The sequence below is a fragment of the Halichoerus grypus genome, chromosome 1 (assembly GCF_964656455.1).
Source record: "Halichoerus grypus chromosome 1, mHalGry1.hap1.1, whole genome shotgun sequence".
Taxonomy (NCBI): domain Eukaryota; kingdom Metazoa; phylum Chordata; class Mammalia; order Carnivora; family Phocidae; genus Halichoerus; species Halichoerus grypus.
The window spans coordinates 206,115,068-206,126,499 of NC_135712.1; the positions used below are offsets into that span (position 1 = coordinate 206,115,068).

An 11,432-nucleotide genomic window follows, 5' to 3' on the forward strand; every position below is an offset into this window, starting at 1 on the left:
GTTCATCATCCTCATCTAAACTGGGTGAGCCACAGGGATTTCTCAAAATTGCAAATTCCTCATGGTGTCTCCATGAAACAAAAATGATGGGCAGCTTAATAAGGACTCATTCCATCTGAGTAACCAAAACAATAAAAAAAATTAAAAACCCTCTAATTCTCATGAAGAAAAGTTTGACCTGAGTCACACAATGAAGGGGCATAATCTCACAGGTCCAAATCCTAGATTGATGGAACCAGTTACTCCTGAGTGAAGACTCTAAAATGGCAACAAATGCATTACATTTTCCTCCAAACCCAACCCAAAGACTCTGAGGTGATGGTGCTAGGCAGCTTATAATGATGCATGAGGACTGAGTACATGCAGCCTGAACTAAAATTGGTAGCTTGAAATTGGGCAAGATGAGGGGTGCCTGGGTGTGGCAGTCAGTTAAGCAACGAACTCTTGATTTTGGCTCAGGTCATGATCTCAGTGTTGTGAGATCAGCATGGAGCCTGCTTAAGATTCTCTCTCCCTCTACCTCTGCCCCTCTCCCCCACCAATTTCTCTCTCTCTCTCTCTCTTTCTCTCTCTCTCTGTCTCTCTCTCTCCCTCTCTTAAATAAATAAAACTTTAAAAAAAGAAATTGGGCAAGATGAGAGTAATTATACTATGGAAGCTGGCAAATGCTACAAGTGCTCTGCTTTATTCCCTTTATCTTATATTCTTCCTATCTTCATGCTTTCCTTTCTTTTCTTTGTGTTTTCTTTTTAAAGAAAGATCCTTAAACATTTATCTGGATACTAGTGTTCAAAGTGATCTGTGGACTTTTACCCAGAAAACTGTGAACCAGGCAATAGGAAGTTACCATTATGGCCTACAAATCCAAGTGGAGGCTTCTGGGGTCAAGTGATGAGGAGACATTCGTCTTACTCTGTCTCACAAAGCACAGGTGAGGTCCATAGGCACAGCCTGCTATTACTGCCTAGTCTCTGGGATGCATCATTACAAAGACTTAGCTGGAAATAAGTGGAATATCTATACTGCTTTTGTGATCTATGAAAGGACTATTATGGCAGGAGGTGCTGAGGGAAATCACCAGGCAGTGTTGCTGCCTACCTAAATACTAAAAGAAAAGTAATAATGCATCCCTGGAATAAGCACTGAAGAGGACACCATCAGTGCCTGAAAAATCAGTTGTAATTTCTATTACCTACACTTAATTTATATTTTGAACTGTGCAATTGAAAATTAGATAATTCATAGTGAATGTGGATTATTTTAAACTTCATCACATAGGGTTCCAAGTGCCTCTGCTGTTGCACATGTGATCTCTTTCTGGGGTAGATTGACAGAAACCCCCAGGAAACTGCTATATAACCTCTGCTATATTAAATGGATTTTCTCCCAAAACAGATACTCTAAGGGATAGCTACTTTCATCTGAGGGAGAAAGCATCCCATATATTCTTCTGGCTCTTCCAGAACATTATAAGTATCCAATTTCCTGTATTACTTATCCACAGCTGGAAATCCATGCAATATCAAAAAAAATTTTAAAGAAGTAGGGGCGTCTGAGTGGCACAGTCAGTTAAGTGTCCAATTCTTGATTTCAGCTCAGGTTGTGATCTCAGGGTCATGAGATTGATCCCTGCATTGGGCTCCATGCTCATCCCAGAGTCTGCTTGAGTCTCCCTCTCCCTCTGCCCCACCCACTCATGCTATCTCTATCTCTCTCTGAAATGAAAAAAAAATAAATAAAATCTTTTAAAAATTTTTAAAGAAATAGACCATAAAACAGGTTCTTAAAAAAGGAGAAAAAAACAGGGTTGCTGGAGGAGAGGTAGGTGGATGGATGAGCTAAATGGATGATGGGGATTGAGGAAGGCACTTGTTGTGATGAGCCCTGGGTGTTGTAGGCAAGTGATGAATCACTGAATTCTATTCCTGAACCTACTATTACACTATCTGTTAACTAACTGGAATTTAAATAAAAACTTACTATTCAAAAAAATTTTGAAAAAAAGAAACAGTTGATCATTATGTATGAAAAAATTAAAGAGACCGAATACTGTAGGAAGATAAACTGCATATTGTATTTCTATGAACTGATACAAAAATCATGATCTAGGTCTTCTGGGATTTGAGCCCTATTACACATGTCTTCATCTTGATACAAAGGATCCTTATATGCAGAGAGTGTCTCTCAGCTAAAGAGCTTTCTTAGGGCCAGTTTTATGTCTCTGTTCCTCAGACCATAGATGAAGGGGTTCAGCATGGGTGTGACCACCGTGTACATCACTGAAGCTATGGCAGTTGTCCTGGAGTTTTGTGAAGCAGCAGAACTAAGATACACCCCAAAGCCTGTACCATAGAACAAGGAGACAACCAAGAGGTGAGACCCACACGTGGAAAATGCTTTATACTTGCCCCCAGAAGATGAAATTTTCAGAATGGAGGTTACAATTCTAGAATAAGAGAAAAGGATACCAATGAGTGGAATAAAACCCAGAAGTCCACTTGCAAGATAAATCGCCAGGTTATTGAAGAAGGTATCAGAACAAGCAAGCTGGATCACCTGATTAAGTTCACAGAAAAAGTGAGGGATTTCCAACTGTGTACAAAAAGACAATTGCAAAACCATTAAGTCTTGTAATAGAGAGTCCAGAACACTCAAAACCCAGCATACCAGAAGCAGGATGCTGCAGAACTTGGGGTTCATGATGACCATGTAGTGCAGTGGGTGACAGATGGCCACAAACCAGTCATAGGCCATCACTGTCAAGAGAAAGTTGTCTAATCCTGCCAAAAGCATGAAAAAATACATCTGGCTGAGGCAGCCTGCATAGGTGATCACTTTGCTCTGTGTCTGGATGTTCCACAGCATCTTGGGGATGGTGGTGGAGGTGAAACAGATGTCTACAAAGGACAGGTTGGAGAGGAAGAAGTACATGGGCATGTGGAGGTGGGAGTCCATGACAATGGCCAAGATGATGAGCAGGTTCCCACTGAAGGTGACCAGATACATGGACAGGAACAGCCAAATGAGCAGTGGCTGCAGTTCTCCCTCCTCTGAAAGTCCCAGGAGGATAAATTCTGAAATAGGAGTTTGATTTCTTTGTTCCATGTAACTGCTGAAAACAGCTGGAACAGAGACAAGAGCATAGTAAAGTCACAAGCAGTGAGCACAGAATTAAAAGAAATGCTGTGATTGGGGTGCCTGGGTGGCTCAGTCAGTTGAGCAACCAACTCTTGGTTTCAGCTCAGATCATGATCTCCTGGTGGTGAGTTCAAGCCCCACATTGGACTCTTTCCTGGGGGCAGAGTCTACTTCAGATTCTCTTCCTCCCCCTTTGTTCCTCCCCCCGCCTGTGCACTCGCTCTCTCGCTCTCTCTCTCTCTCTCTCTCTCAAATAGGTAGATGATAGAGAGGGAGAGAAAGAAATGCTGCCATTTGTGTGGTGAAATTTGTGTTTTCAAATTGCTTCATTCATTAATTCTCATACATTACCTATCAATCTAGAATAATTAGCTAAAACCTGCAAGGATCTCAAAAGCTCCATGTTTTCCATGGTGCTGAAAATAATTGCAGTCCTGAATCAAAACATTTACCCAAAGCAATGTTGTCCTCTATAAGTTTCCTGGGACATTTTTTGTTCACTTAACAAATATTTTAACCAATTATCTTGTGACAAGCATTGTTGAAAGCATTGTAAATTAGTGATGTGTGTTTCACCTTAACAAGATTGTATCTAAGATATGTGTGTGCCAGAGGGAGCAATAAAATATTGACAAATGAGCAAATGATGTTTCAAGTGGTGGTTATCACTACTAAGTAAAATAATGCAAGACAAGGTAGTCCTGAAGTGAAGAGAAAATTTTCCATTGTGTCTTCTCTGATAAGGGGATTTTGAGCAGGAAAGCTGAGGGCCGTGGATTCATGAACCATGCAGATAATTTTGAGAAAAACAACTAAGGCAGAGAAATAGCCTGTGCAAACAGCCTTAGACAAGAGCTCACCCAAAACCATAGGGCAACATCAAAGAGAAAGCTGTGAGCAGAGTGGGTAACACAACAGGAACAGGTGTTGGATGTAGGAGAAGAGAGAGAGGAGGTCAAAGCCTCCTGCTTCTTTGGAAACATTCTAAGGCAATGGACACTGTCATTCATTGTCATTTTTATATGTATATATTATATATGATGCCTACAATAGCACAAATTTTATGTAATATATACAAATGGAACAAAATTCATTCCTCTGTAACTCTTTCTCTTTCTCTCTTTCTTTACTCTCAGTCTATAGTTGGTCTACATTCTGCATTTTTTATTGCTTAAAACAGCTTCAGCTTGACCTGTGTGTACTGTAATGATAAATTGTCTATTCCCTACACACACACACACACACACACACACACACACACACACACTGAGTGCAGAGAGGGAGAAAGACAGAGAGAGTTGTCCATTATCATAGTACTGTGAATGTTTGTAGCTGAAGCACAACTGTATTAGAAAGCAGAGGACAAGCTATACCGTGAGTCACAGAGCTTCTTTCTCCTAGAAGAATTGCATTTTGTAATGTAGGGATTCCAATGGAGTAGTCATGACTAAAGATCACAAGATCCATACAGAATTAGGATGAACACCAATCTTTTTCAAACTCTTCCAAAAAATATCAAAGGGCAAACACTTCCTACTTTATTCCAAGAGTGCAGCATTGCAGTTACAATGAAGCCAAATAAAGACATTACAAGAAAAAAGGGTACAGATCAACATTCCATGGGAATCTTTGACTAAATATTACAACTGAATTTAGCAGCCTTTTTTTTTAATGCTGTATAAGAGGATTATGCATCATGACTAAGTGGGATTCATTCCTGGAAGGCAAGGATGGTTTAACTTATGAAAACCCATCCCTGTAATACACCACATTAACAGAATCAAGGATAAAAGGCAGAATTATCTCAACTGATGCAGAAAAAAATTTGACAAAATTCTGCATTCTTTCATAATAGCAACATTGAAAAAGCTAAGAACAGAAGGAAACTTCCTTAACATGATATAGGTCATATATGAAAACCCACCTCTAATGTTATTCTTAATAGGGAAAGGCTGAAAGCAATCCTAAGATAAGAACAAGACAAGAATGCCTGCTTTTTTAACTTCCTTACACACAGCATTCCAAGCTCCAGACAGAGCAATTAACCAGTGAAGAAGAAGCAGAAGAAGAAGCAGAAGCAGAAGAAAGAAGAAGAAGAAGAAGAAGAAGAAGAAGAAGAAGAAGAAGAAGAAGAAGAAGAAGAAGAGGAAGAAGAAGAAGAGGAAGAAGAAGAAGAGGAAGAAGAAGAAGAGGAAGAAGAAGAGGAAGAAGAAGAAGAAGAAGAAGAAGAAAGAAGAAGAAGAAGAAGAAGAAGAAGAAGAAGAAGAAGAAGAAGAAGAAGAAGAAGAAGAAGAAAAGGAAGAAGAAGAAGAGGAAGAAGAAGAAGAGGAAGAAGAAGAAGAGGAAGAAGAAGAAGAGGAAGAAGAAGAGGAAGAAGAAGAAGAAGAAAAGCAAAGCCATCAAAATTGTACAAAGGAAGAAATAATATGATTTTTGTTCACAAAGAAGGTGATCTTATTTTAAACATGACACACCATTAAAAACAAGAAAAACTGTTACACTAATAAATGGATTAAGCGACGTTACAAATACAAATCAACACACACAAAACACAGAGGACTGAGGGAATCCCAGAATGGAATGCCTCCATGTGAAAAAAAAAAAAAAACAAACTATATTACAGTCGCATGAAAAAAATCTCAATGAAGCAAGTGGGGGAAAAGACAGAAATATGTGATCTGGGAACCTAGTGGAGTCTGTAAAACTGGAAATGAAAGTGCACAGGACTCTACTGTAGTTAATACAGATGTATCCCAGAGAGTACTATTAACAGTGCTGATACTTGTACACGTGTGAATGAAACTGAACATTTAAGGAAATGGAGAGTAAGTGGTGAGCCATTTGGTGTGGGAGTTTACAGGTAAGCAAGGTGGAGAGGCTAGAATGATCCATGTGGCAATAAATGAGAGTTGGAGCCATCAGTATGAACTTGCTTTAGCTTCACATAGATACAGAGAGTTACATATAGATATATGTATAAGTGTTTGCATATACAGAGTATACACTCTTGTGTTTCCTTGCCAGGTCAGTTGAGAGGATACAGAGACCCTGGCAGCAGTAAGCACACCTGGCACCCAGATCTTGGTGCTAATCCCATGACCCAATAAAATGAAACAGGGCTCTTTGCAGGAATCACTGATTCTAGAGCTCAGGAGGGAAATACAAGAAGCTGAAGCTGAAGCCTCTTTTACTGTAAGACAGTAATGAAATGCTACCTGAAAAAGCCAAGAATGGAGACATGCCGAAGAGACGTATCAGCTGACTGAAGGAGTTCTCTATTGCCAAAGCTGGAACAATTTGAGCAACAAAATGAAGTAGTATTGGGTTATAACACAGACTAAATAATCAATATCACAGAGTATACACCTATGTAAATAAGTGGAAAAAAAATAGAGAAGACACACATTAGAGAGCAGAAGAATACCAACAATGTACATAGATATTCTACTCTCAAGGAGGTGGAGGATAACTCCCACTACTTAAGAATGGGGCTACACTTAGAAAAGTCCCTACAAGAGTACAGTATGGAAATAAGGGGGAAAGAGTAACCACAGTGGAGAAATCTGAAAAACCCCATGCAGCCAGCACATCAACAAAAACACCGATGAGGGTCAGTCATGTTGACAGTGTGTACCCTTGATGTCATGAGATGAACATGGCAGTTCATCTCTCTGGTCTTCTTGCCCAACACCCATAGTCCTAGTATACTCAGGAAGAAAAGAACAATAAGGTAAGTCCAAAAGAAGATAATTTTACAAAACACCCAACCAGTACTCCTCAAAACTGTCAATTACTTTGAGAACAAAGGAAGCCTGAGAAAAGCCACTGTGTGTGGAAGCTCAGCAGATATGAGGATTACACGTAACATGTATAACAGATACAATGTAATCATAAGAGCAGAAACTGGGAAGGGAGCTTATGAGAACTCTCTGAACTATCACAGTAATTTTTTCGTGATAAATGTACAACTGTTCAAAAACTAAACTTGATTAAAACTTAAATTAATGAGTACAAAATATTTGGAAACGCTGAAATCTGAGCATGTCTTAGGCTCCATTATATGCTTTGTGTAAACAGTATCACTGCTGTCAGCAACACTTTCCATCCATAAAATTAAAGAGTGATACCAAATTCATAGTTTTTGAAAGATTTCAATAAAATGATTACTACAATATGTCTGGCATTGTTCGTAGTATTAATTAACTCCTACAAATGATGAAGAGAAGATGTCTGGTAGTTTCTAGGAAAAACGTAATAATGAATGAAAAAAAATCATCTGAATTTTTGTATCCATGATGTCCACCCTCTCAGACACCCATCACTTGCCTCCCATCTCACTCTCATGATGCTATTTCTATCCCTCAATGTCCCTCTCACACCCTGAACACAGCAATGACTTGTTCCTCACATTAACCTGGGTCACTTTTCCATAGAGCAGACCTGTGCATAGTTATCCCCTGACCTTTAAAACCCGCACTTACTCTTCACTAATTTCAGAATTAAAGTTCAACCCTGTAGCCAAAATGCTTGATTCTTTCTTAACATACTATTTCTTACCAGGCCAGTCTCCTATCTGTCCATTTTGCATACCCTGCTACTGATGGTTGGTCTGATCAGTAAGAAGTGTTTCTAATCTCAGCAGCACAACTTCCAGTTTAATTAATCTCTAAATTTTCTCCTTTGCTGTTTCTTCCTGGACTGCTCACACCCATTGCCCCCTGGAAGGACTCCAACACCTCCTTCAAGGCTCAATTCGATTATAAACTTTTCTGTGAAGCCTTCACTAATTCCCATGAAAGAGTTAACTTCTTGAAAAAATTTTTAAAAAAGAGTCAACTTTTTTGGATACTTCCACAGATTTCAATGCAACCTCGCGATGCCATATTTATTTATTTTTACATCTCTCACTTCGTTTACACAGTGAGTACCTTGAGAGAAAAAATAATGTCTTATTTATTTATTCCCAGAATAAATGGTAGTATCTACCATATATTAAATACTGAAAAAATGTTTGTTGAATGACTACAATAACAAATGGCTGAATAATGATAAACAGTCTCTCTCGAGAATGAAAGAACAAGCAGTGAAACAGAGGAAAGATTATTGAGGAATGATATCCCTGTCATTAAGCACTACTCTGAAGGAGACAGATCAGGGAGAGATGGTTTAATGTATCCAGACTTTCCCTCCAGAATCAGAGCCTTAGTGGGCAGGACTTGGCTTTATTAAACTCTCCTTAACTTACTGTCCCTGTCCATCACCCAACAATAATCACCAAGAAAAGCGTCCCTCCCACCATAATACATGTCCCCAGCACTAGTGACTCACCCAGATGTTATCACAGAACAGCATGAGATCACCGACCCATTTTCTCCCATGGATGATTGATGAGGTTGGAAGTTATGCCCCCAGGAAAGGAAGAGACATGGTCCCATTCATGAAGACTCTGGAAGACACAGTTATGTGTTTGTATCACCTGAGATTAGAAGAGATGAAGTCAGTGGGTGCAGCAGAGACATTTTCAATTTCTGTGGCTATAGAGGCTGAATTCCCATGAGTCTCATTAATGAAATATTCTTCTGTCTCACTTCCCCTTGGGAGACTTGGTGCTAGGAAAGAAACATAGAATGCAAACAAGTCCTGGTGTTGGTATTAGGACACAGCCTGGGTATTCCATGATTGTCTCATCCCATTAAACTCTTTGATCCCACAAGGAGGTTCTCTCTCTGTAGAGGGTCTCACTAATAAGCCAGAGAACCCCATAATAAGTATACAATTCTTGATTTGGAAGAGAGATTCTGAGTGCCCTACATCTCTTCTTTCTCCCATCTGGACCCTCTTCTGTTGGCTCATGATCACGAATCCTTCATCCCCCACAGTGCTTCTCCTGTTCTGCACCTCTTTCTCCTTCATTGTACACTGTGTCTGTTTAACATCACTCAATCATTTGCTTCTTTGGGCATCTTGCAAACACTTAAGCAGCAGGGATGATACAGTAGGCACTAAGCTACATCCTGGGCATAAAGAAAAGTGTAAGACATGGCTTACAGTTATAAGAGACAGGGCAAGAGACAGAACAATAAATGAATGCACTAACCTGAAGTGGCACTGACACCTGATGAAGAGAACACCAACGTAATCAAGTCTTCCAGGGGAGATGAGTGAAGGCTTCACAAACAAGCTTATAATTGTCCTGAGTCTTGATGTCAGGGAATGCGGTAAGAGCACTCCAAGAGGGGTATCAGGGCTGTCAATGTGGTGGTTAGACTGTAAGATACAGTCAAGGTATTTCCTATGCTTCATACTTGCTGACCAATAATCGGGGGCTAAGTATTACAATTGAAACATGACCCTGAGCATTAAGACAGCATTCAGATAGCAGAGATGCTTATATTTTGGATACAGGCTGACATGTGTTTATGAAAATTGTGGAGTGTCAGTGCAGATTTCATGATGGGATGTCCAGGATCAAGCTGTCCCTGTGGAACAGTCATCCTGGGACAATGTTAGACATAGATTCTTGCTACTATAATAGTCAAAGAAAACCGAAAAAGTGTAGATGGAAAAATAGAGAATGAATGGACATCTTTAAAGGGCAAAAAAAATAATAATAAAATATTTTAAGTTTGCAATATGGATGGAGCTAGAGGGTGTAGTGCTGAGTGAAATATGTCAGTCTGAAAAAGGCAAATACCATTTGATTTCAATTATATATGGAATTTAAGAAACAAACAAATGAACAAAGAAAGAAAACCAAAAAAAAAAAAAAAAAAAGACTCAAATACAGAGAACAAATTGGTATTTGCCAAAGGAGAGATGGGTGAGGGGATGGGTAAAATAGATAAAGGGGATTAAGAGTACACTTATCTCCATGAGCTCTGAACAATGTATACAATTGTTGGATCATTACACTGTATGCCTGAAGTTAATATAACAATGTATGTTATTATACTTTCATTAAAAAAAATCCTGGGGGGGGGAATATGATTTTCAGAGTTACCACGTTATAATTTTAAAACAATCCATTATCAACGACACAAACAGAAATATAAATCATTGGAATAGGAGGAAGCCCAGAAATAAACTGTCATATATACGATTGAATGATTTTTGACAGGAGTGCCAGGACAGTTCAATGGTAACTGGACAGTCTTTCCATGAAATAGTGATGGGAAACCAAGATAACCATCTGAAAAAACATGAGGGTGACCTTTCTGTCCACCATCTACAAACATGACTCCAAATGGATCAAAGATCTAACCACAAGAAATAATACTGTAAGCACGTGGAGGAAAACACGGAGGTACATCTTTAGGACACTGGATTTGACCAAGATTTCCTGGATATAATACCAAGGACGCAGGCAACCAGAGAAAAAATTACTTCAGCAAAATCAAACTATTTGTGCATTGAAGGGCACTATTTCTCAAGTGAAAAAGTAACCCACAAAGAAAAAATTGGCAAACCACATACTTGATAACAGATTAATATCCAAAAGATGTACAAAAATTCAATAGCAAAAAACCCAAACAACTCAATTTCAAAAACACAATGTTTTTGTTTAAATTCCAGTTAGTTAACATACAGGTAATATTAGTTTCAGGTGTACAATAGAGTGATTCAGCACTTCCATAGTAAAAAGTTTTTTAAAAAGATATTTAAAAAAAAAGAAACAACAACTGTTGGCAATGATTTGTTGAAAAAGAAACTCTCTTGCACTGTTGGTGGGAATGCAAACTGGTGCAGTCACTGTGGAAAACAGTGTGGAGGTTCCTAAAAGTTAAAAATAGTACTACCCTATGATCCAGTAATCACCCTACTGGATAATTACCCCCAAAATACAAAAACACTAATTCAAAGGATTACATGCTCCACCATGTTTATAGCAACATTATTTACAGTAGCTAAACTATAGAAGCAACCCAAGAATCCATTAATAGATGAGTGGTTGAAGAAGGTGTGGTATAATTATACATACAATGGAACACTACTCAGCCATAAAGAAGAATGAAATCTTCCCATTTGCAATGACATGGATGGAACTACAGAATGTAATGCTAAGTTAAATAAGTCAGTCAGAGAAAGACAAATACCATACGATTTCACTCATATGAGGAATTTAAGCAACAAAACAAATGAGCAAAGGGAAAAAAAGGAGAGGAATGAACTAGAAACAGACTCTCTACTCTAGAGAACAAGCTGATGGTTACCTGAGGGGAGATGGGAGGCATGGATGAAGTAGGTGATGGGGATTAAGGAGTGCACTTATCCTGACCAACACTGGGTGATCTAAG

At 38.9% G+C, this 11,432-nt stretch overlaps 1 protein-coding gene across 2 annotated transcripts; it reads right to left on the reverse strand.

Moving 5' to 3' along the window:
- Positions 1–1,260: 1,260 nt before the first annotated feature.
- Positions 1,261–3,105, reverse strand: LOC118535421 (olfactory receptor-like protein OLF4). 2 transcript variants are annotated; one of them, XM_078061986.1, is made up of 2 exons: positions 2,198–3,105; positions 1,261–1,282 (listed from the first exon to the last, which is right to left on the reverse strand). In XM_078061986.1, the coding sequence occupies exons 1-2, from the start codon at positions 3,103–3,105 to the stop codon at positions 1,261–1,263; spliced, it is 930 nt and encodes a 309-aa protein (XP_077918112.1). The 2 variants fall into 2 exon arrangements, with proteins under 2 accessions (XP_077918112.1, XP_035947651.2); XM_036091758.2 differs by lacking the exon at positions 1,261–1,282 and having other exon boundaries at positions 2,185–3,105.
- Positions 3,106–11,432: the final 8,327 nt, after the last annotated feature.

Bases quoted from the DNA above. Each gene is read 5' to 3' on its own strand.
- LOC118535421 (XM_078061986.1), bottom strand. From the start codon at position 3,105: ATGGAACAAAGAAATCAAACTCCTATTTCAGAATTTATCCTCCTGGGA. The intron at 1,283-2,197 runs GCTCTTTAGCTG...AGAGGCACTTGG, and splicing joins ATAAAACTGGCCCTAAGAAA to AACCCTATGTGATGAAGTTT.